The sequence below is a fragment of the Neovison vison genome, chromosome 7, assembly GCF_020171115.1.
Source record: "Neovison vison isolate M4711 chromosome 7, ASM_NN_V1, whole genome shotgun sequence".
Classification (NCBI taxonomy): Eukaryota; Metazoa; Chordata; class Mammalia; order Carnivora; family Mustelidae; genus Neogale; species Neogale vison.
Window position 1 is genome coordinate 49,524,549 of NC_058097.1, and position 7,065 is coordinate 49,531,613.

Below are 7,065 nucleotides of genomic sequence, written 5' to 3' on the forward strand. Positions count from 1 at the left end.
AACAGCTCTCTCTGCAAAAGGGAAGGTTCTGTGACAATAGGAAGAGTGTGTCTGTATGGTTTTGTATGGCAGCCACCGGCCGTGTGTGACTGTGAAGCACTTGACATGGGTTTAGTGTAACCAAGAACTGCGTTTTGAATTAAATAAAAAATTTTAAAAGATGTATTTTAGAGAGAGAGAGAGAGAGACCCTCTCCCAGCGCACATAAGTGGGGAGAGGATCAGAGGGAGAGAGAGAGAGAAGGGAAGCAGACTCCCTGCTGAGCACGGAGCCCTACACGACGCTCTGTCCCAGGACCCCGAGATCATGACCTGAGCTGAAACCAAGAGTCCGTAAATTCAATTTTAATCAACATAAGGGTAAATAGGCTCAGCAGCTACTTCTGCTTTCTGGCAAGTGAAGTAGAGACCTTCTTCACCGGGTCTGGGATTGAGTGTTTGAAGCTAGGTTCTGGTATTTTTGTGGGTGGGTCTACTTCTAGGTGACCCTTACTTCTTCTTCTTCTTCTTTTTTTTTTAAGATTTTTATTTATTTATCTAACAGAGAGATCACAAGCAGACAGAGAGGCAGGCAGAGAGAGAGAGAGAAGCAGGCTACCCGCCAAGCAGAGAGCCCAATGCAGGGCTCAATCCCAGGACCCTGAGATCATGACCTGAGATGAAGGAAGAGGCTTAACCCACTGAGCAACACAGGCGCCCCTAGGTGACCCTTACTAATTTGTGACCTTATTTGGGTGCTAACAGATGCTTACCGGGCCTCTATTTTTTATGAGACCCTGAGCATCCAATTTATTAACCTGGTTCCATGAAACCCTCCAGGAGAACATATGAACATAGTGTCTGGCTGACCTCAATACTCATCCCTTCACCCCCGATTCTGGCCCCTCGAATCCCCACCCACTAGTCCCGGATTCCAATACTGTCTCTTGTCCCATCACAATGTTGAAAGCTCCGCTCAGATCCCCAGCCTCTTAGCCCATGCTATCTGCCCATTACTCAGCAGAAACGAGCCCCTGCAGCAAATATGAGCCTCTTCTGTGGGATCCTGGCCACCTTGGTACCTCTTTGATGTCTTCAAAGAGATTGCTTTGTTAAAGATCCATTTTTTCTTTTCAGTTGCTCTCAGTGGTAGTGTTGTTCAGACCCGAGATACTCCAACATAGCTAGAAATCTTCCTTATTTCGGTCTCTGTTGAAGTCACTTTCTCAAATCCTGACCTCCTCAACTGATATAGCACCTGTCTCACACCCCTTTCCCTTACGCTGCTTTGTTATTCATAGCAGCCTTCATCAGGCTTCCTGATTTGTCTAGTGTCCCCCTCTCACAACACTGGAAGCTCCATGAGTGAGACGGTTTTATTTTTTTTTAAGTTTATTTTTTATTTTTGGTAATCTCTACACCCAATGTGGGGCTCGAACTCACGACCCCAATATCAAGAACTGCATGCTCCACCGACCAAGCCAGCCAGGAGCCCTGAGCGAGAGGGTTTTGTTTGTTGTTTTTTCAACAATGTCTAGAAATGTCCCTGCACACATTAGGGATTCCATACATACTGAATAAATGATGCTGGTTATCTGGTGGGGCGGGAGATCTGCCCTCAAACCTCATTCCAGTTAGGGAAAACAAGAACCAGAGTGTGGGTGGCCACACATGAGGGCAGGCCCCAGGGGCTGGGACTTGGGAAGAGAGCCTTATGTCCCGGGCTGGGCAGGTGAGAAGAGAGAGTCAGGGAAGCTTCTACAAGTCCCCTGGAGGATTTGAGAAGGAAGATGGCAAAGGGACGACATTCCTGACAAGCGACCAAGCCAGCAGAACTCGGAGGGGAAATGAGAATGCCAAGTCTCTCCCCAGGGGTAATGCAGGAAGCTCTTCCCGGGCTCACACACTTCTAGAAACACGGGGTAGCAAATCTGAAACCCAAAGCCCCCTGGTGGCCAAAATGTAATAGGACCGACGAACTTGGCCACCACGTGTTGAGCACTTCTAATTCTCACAACAGTGCTTCGATGGGGTGTGTGTGTGTGTGTGATTCCATTTCAGAGGAGGAAAAACCAAAGACCAGAGAGGTTAGGTCACTGACCCTGGCCCACCCAGCTGCTCCTCACCCATCACACAGAGACACCAGGAAAGATTCAGGTGGGGGTGGGGAGCAAGTCCACCGTCTTGAGCTCCAGGTGTGGATTTGGATGGGAGCCCCCAGTCCTTCTCCAGCTAGGTGACCTCAGGCAGTTAGGGGGCTTCAGGCCAATGAGATGGTGTGTGGTTTGGATGAAATGAGACCTTGTGGCGTGGCAGGGCTCACAGCACTCAGAGATAAGCATCATGGTTACTGGAAATGACCAGAGCCCAACTGCCAAGTCAAGTGTCAAGTCAAGTCACCTGCCAAATCAAGTGAGGCTTCCGTCCTCAGAGGCCTGGTTCCCAAACTCTCCAGATGTGGAAACCCTGAGCCGCATCACACAATTGCACCTGATGCCAAAAGGAAAACATGCCCTTTAAAAATGAGCTGACACACAGTAGGTGCTCAAGAAGGTTTGGACTACCCTGCGCATGCCCAGAACTGGGCAGAGTACTAAGTAAGCAGCCCCCTAATTCCCACTGGTTGGGAATGGGAAGTTGTTCAGTTCTCTTCTCTTTTAGATCCAAGAGTTCCTGTCCCAGCCCCTCCTCCCTCAGACCCAGGGGTCCCAGCCTCAGCTTCTGGCTGGTCCCGTCCATCATGACACCGAAGCCCGGGGCAGAAGGGGGTTTATTCGCAGCGCTCCTTACAGGCTGCCCTGCACTCCCCGGCGGCGGGGCCTGGCGCAGACTCGGGGTCGCTAGGCGGCGGGGGTAGTGGCCCTGGCGGCCCCTCCTTGTCGCGCCCCCCGCGGCCTTTGCCGATGGCCAGGCGGGGCTGGCCGCGCTGCAGGCCGTCCAGGAGGGCGCAGGCCTGGCAGAGCGAGCGGCTGGCCAGCGCCCCGCAGCGGGAGCAGGCGCCAGGCGGCGGGGGCCGCGCGGCCGGGGCCAGGGCCAGGCGCTCGGCCGAGTGCACCAGGTCCAGCGCCACCGACGGCCGCGCCGCCTCCAGGAGCTTCAGCAGATCGCGCGCGTGGCCGCGGAAGGCCTCGGGAGCGTAGACACACTCCTCGGAGAAGTAGTCAAGGCGGCGGAAGTGCGCGTACAGCACCACTTCTTTCTGCGAGGCCAGCTGCAGGGGGCGGCAGCGCGGCAGGGCGCCCCCCTCGCCGCGCGAGCCCAGGCCCCCTCCCCGGGCCAGCCGCCCCGCGTCGCCCCGCAGGAAGTTCATGAGCACGGTCTCGGCCATGTCGTCGGCGTTGTGGCCTGGGGGAGAGAGGGGGAGCAGGTGAGGCGGAGGCGCCACCGTGGGGCAGCGGTGACCCAGCCAGACGTGGGGGGGCCTGGAGAACTGTAAGGAGTGTGAGACCGGGCCATGGACCCCGGTCGACCCCAACCCAAGGACCCAGAGAGAGACGGCGATGTGGAAAGTGGCAGAGTGGGTGACCGGGCCATGGAGACCTCACACCCCAGACACTATGCGGCAGCCAGGACCCAGAGAGATACAGAAGGGGTGTGGGGAGCAGCAGGGAGGGGCCAGAAAGGGCCACGGAGGCCCCTGAGCACCTTGGGCCAGCCAGGTGGAGGCTGGAGGTGGTCACCGTGAGAAACAAGAGGGGAACACACATGGCCTCCCAGGGGGCAACATGGGGTGCCATTAGCCACCCACTTATTACCAACCAGGCCCTGTGCTAGTTGCCTTTTCAGGAAGTAGCAAAAGTGCTTTGCTCTACAAATACCATTTCAGTCTCAGAAGTGTGCTTCCCACTGCACAGAAGTCAAAATGACATTAAACAGTGGAGATTCTCAAGTGAGCCTTGAGCCTCTGGGAATGCAGATCACCGCATTTAGAAAGACCAGGAAGGAGGTAAGGGAAGATTTACATGTCATCTTATATGTGAGTCTGTATAATCCAGACAGTAAATCACTGGTCTTCTCAGGGCTTTTCCAATAGGCCATACTAACCCTCCTCAGGGCCTTTGCATAAGCTGTTTCCTCTGCTCAGAATCCAACCCTCTGTCCACCCTCCACTGCTTACCTGAATGGCCTTCAGGTCTTGCCTCACTCTGGAAATGCTTCCTAACCCCTACTTTTCTCCTTCCACTGGGTGTTTCTGCTATAAACTGGCAAAGTCTATGCGATTTTCCTTAGTAGAGCTTCTCAGGTTTTAAATATGCGTGTGAGAGAAGAGCAGGCACAGAGACTGTCTTGTGTGACATTTGCGTAAGGTCTACTATTTTCCAGTCTCTGGTCTAAGTGCCTCACACATAAGTCATCTAATTCCCAACAACCCTGGGTCCTGGATATTAATAACCCCATTTTACAGAAGAGGTAACTGAGGCTAGGTATCACTCTGGGCTACCAAGTTTTTATCTGCTACACAGTAAATGGTCAAGAATCACGTGTGGAAGTAATGACGGGGAGAGGGTAAGTGTTATCAGAGAGGAGAGGCTAACAGAGAAAAGCAGTTCAAGGACAGGGGCGTTTCAGAATACAGCTGGCTTCTGATGGGTGGTACCACTTCACTGGCCTCCTTTTGTGAAAGGGGACACAAAGAGCGTCATTTTTTAAAAGGCAGGGTACCACAGCCCACGGGAGTACCCCTCCACCCCTCTAGCTGCCAGTGTGACGGCAGTGACTCAAAAGCTTGCCGCGACCATCCCGGCCCACACGAGCGCTACGCCCGTGTGCCTTCAGCGGGCACGCGTATCCGCTTCTCCTCGTGGACATCCTCCACCCGGGGTACCCCCAGCATCTCCTCCACCAGATATCGGGCCTGTGCACAGCCCCCTTTAGGTGCCGGCCTTCACCCCTCCGCTGCAGTGCCTGCGCTCACCCGTGACAATGTGCGTGGCTCCCACGAGGCGCGCCCCTTCCTCCAGCGCGCGGCGCCGCAGCACCCCGCAGAAGGTGCAGCAGGCGCGGCTGCGGCCGGTGCCGGCCGTGCTGCGGGCCACAGCGTCCATCGTCCAACCCCCGAAGAGGTCTGCGTAGGCCACGACGGTGAGCGGGAGGTCCCAGCGCGCGGCCTGGCGCCGCACGGCCGCCAGCGCCGCGTCCCGGTAGCCGCTGATGCCCTCGTCCACCGCCACCAGGCGCAGCGAGACGCCCAGTTGCGGCGCTAGTTCGCGCAGCACGTGCGCCAGCACCGTGGAGTCCTTGCCGCCGGAGGCGCCCACTGCCACCACGGCGCCAGGCGGCAGAAGGCGGCCCGCCAGGACCGTGTGCAGCACCTCGGCCTCGAAGGCGGTGCAGAAGCAGGGCCCGCACAGCGCTTGGCCGGAGCGCGGGCGGCGGAGGGCAGCGCGCGCCGCGTGGCAGGAGGAGCACTGCGGGGCGGGCATCGCGGGGCGGGTTCCGGGTGGGCTGGGAGGAGTTGGCTTCTCCTGGACAGGGAGAGAGGGGAGGCGGGTTACATGTGGATGCTGGCTTGCCGGGTCGTTGCCTATAGGGAGGCGGCCTGGATAGCACTGAGTACATCCAATGCCTGGACTACTCTCTCAGCACTTGCGCAAGCTCGACACCTTCAAGTCTCAGCTTAAGCGTTCATTATTCATTCTCCATCCAACAGACACCATTCATTGCCTCCCATCTACCCAATACGCATAAGGCACTGGGACAGCAGTGATCAAAACAGGGTCGGTTGCTGGCACCAAGTTCTCCTGGAAGAGCCAAACCACTGACAAGTAAATAACCAAGATACCTTACAAATATGAGGAGCAATATGGAGGAATTATCCTCTGAGCTGAGGCCAGAAGGATAAGGAGTCAGGTATTACATCAGGGTGGAAAGAACGTTCCAGACAGATTTAATAGCAGAAGCAAAGACCTGCAGGGCAGGTTCAGGTTCAGTTGTTTGGAAAGTGAGTTATGGCTGAGGAGGGAAGAGGAGCAGGGCTTGGAGGCTGGCAGAGTGAGGAGGTTGGATTTTATCCTGAACAAGATGGGAACCACTGGACGGTTATAAGCTGTGTAGCGACAGTATCTGATTTATATTTTAACAAGATCCCTCTGGCTGCTGCGTGTGAATGGAGGGTGGAGAGTGGCAAGGGGAGACCAGTAAGGAGGCCCCTGCTATGATCCAGGTGAACAATAATGCGGCTTACGGCTGAGCAGAGGCAGTGGAGGTGGAGAGAAGGGGTCAGATTCTGGATCTCTTCTGGAAACAGATTAGGAGCGACACACACAAGACTTGGTTGAGCGAGGCAGTAGGTGAGAGAAGCAGGGAGCACGGACAACTTCAGGGTTCTGGCTTCAGCACTGGAAGGACAGTGGGACCATTTCGTGGAGAGGAGGTGGGGGAAATAGGAAAACTGAGCAAATACTGTGAGAGGTGTAGGTTTAGGCCAGAGAATCTGTAATTTTGTTTGGGCATGGTAAATTTTGAGGTCCTTTGCTCTGGAAGTCCTTCCTGAACCCTGGGCTGGGTCTGGCACCTCCTCTGGGCTCCCACGGCTGCCTGACGCCCCCCACGCCAGCCCTGATCACTCTAGGTAGTAATCAGGATAAAGGAGGAACCGCCCTTAGGTTGGGGGGTGGAAACGAGGAGTCCGAACACAGGCAGAGTCCAAAGCGGATCGGCAGGGACACCAGCTGCTTAGATCACTCTAGCCCCGAGGGTCGCCAGAGACATGCGTTGGGGGATCACGGAGGAGAGCCATATCTCCACGGATGCCTACCGGAATGCGTGGGAGAGTAATATGGAGACCCTCAGCTCCTACACCAGAGTATGACAAAGGGCCAGGGTCCGCGCGCAGAGGAAGGGAGCACTCACGTGAGTAGAACCCGCGCAGGAAAGTCCGGGCTCCGAGAAAACGCGGAAGCGGTGAAAGGACTACGATTCCCAGAAGGCTTTGGGTTTACCCGCCTACGACTCCCAGGTGCCGGTGGGGCGGTTTGGCCCGAGGCGCCTAGTGCTCCGAGACCCAGTGGGCTCACACCCTGAGAGCCTCGCGGTGACGTCACGCACTCCGCCCACGACTCCCAGAGTGCTCCAGGACCGGCCGGTG

At 56.0% G+C, this 7,065-nt stretch overlaps 1 protein-coding gene across 2 annotated transcripts; it reads right to left on the reverse strand.

Moving 5' to 3' along the window:
• Nucleotides 1–658: 658 nt before the first annotated feature.
• LOC122911719 (cytoplasmic tRNA 2-thiolation protein 1-like) lies at nucleotides 659–6,969 on the reverse strand. 2 transcript variants are annotated; one of them, XM_044256705.1, is made up of 3 exons: nucleotides 6,831–6,969; nucleotides 4,894–5,443; nucleotides 659–3,323 (listed from the first exon to the last, which is right to left on the reverse strand). In XM_044256705.1, exons 2-3 carry the CDS (start codon nucleotides 5,399–5,401, stop codon nucleotides 2,749–2,751), a joined length of 1,083 nt encoding a protein of 360 aa, XP_044112640.1. In that variant the 5' UTR covers nucleotides 5,402–5,443; nucleotides 6,831–6,969; the 3' UTR covers nucleotides 659–2,748. The 2 variants fall into 2 exon arrangements, with proteins under 2 accessions (XP_044112640.1, XP_044112641.1); XM_044256706.1 differs by lacking the exon at nucleotides 6,831–6,969 and adding an exon at nucleotides 6,736–6,794.
• Nucleotides 6,970–7,065: the final 96 nt, after the last annotated feature.

Bases quoted from the DNA above. Each gene is read 5' to 3' on its own strand.
- LOC122911719 (XM_044256705.1), bottom strand. From the start codon at position 5,401: ATGCCCGCCCCGCAGTGCTCCTCCTGCCACGCGGCGCGCGCTGCCCTC. The intron at 3,324-4,893 runs GTGAGCGCAGGC...TCTCTCCCCCAG, and splicing joins AGCCACGCACATTGTCACGG to GCCACAACGCCGACGACATG.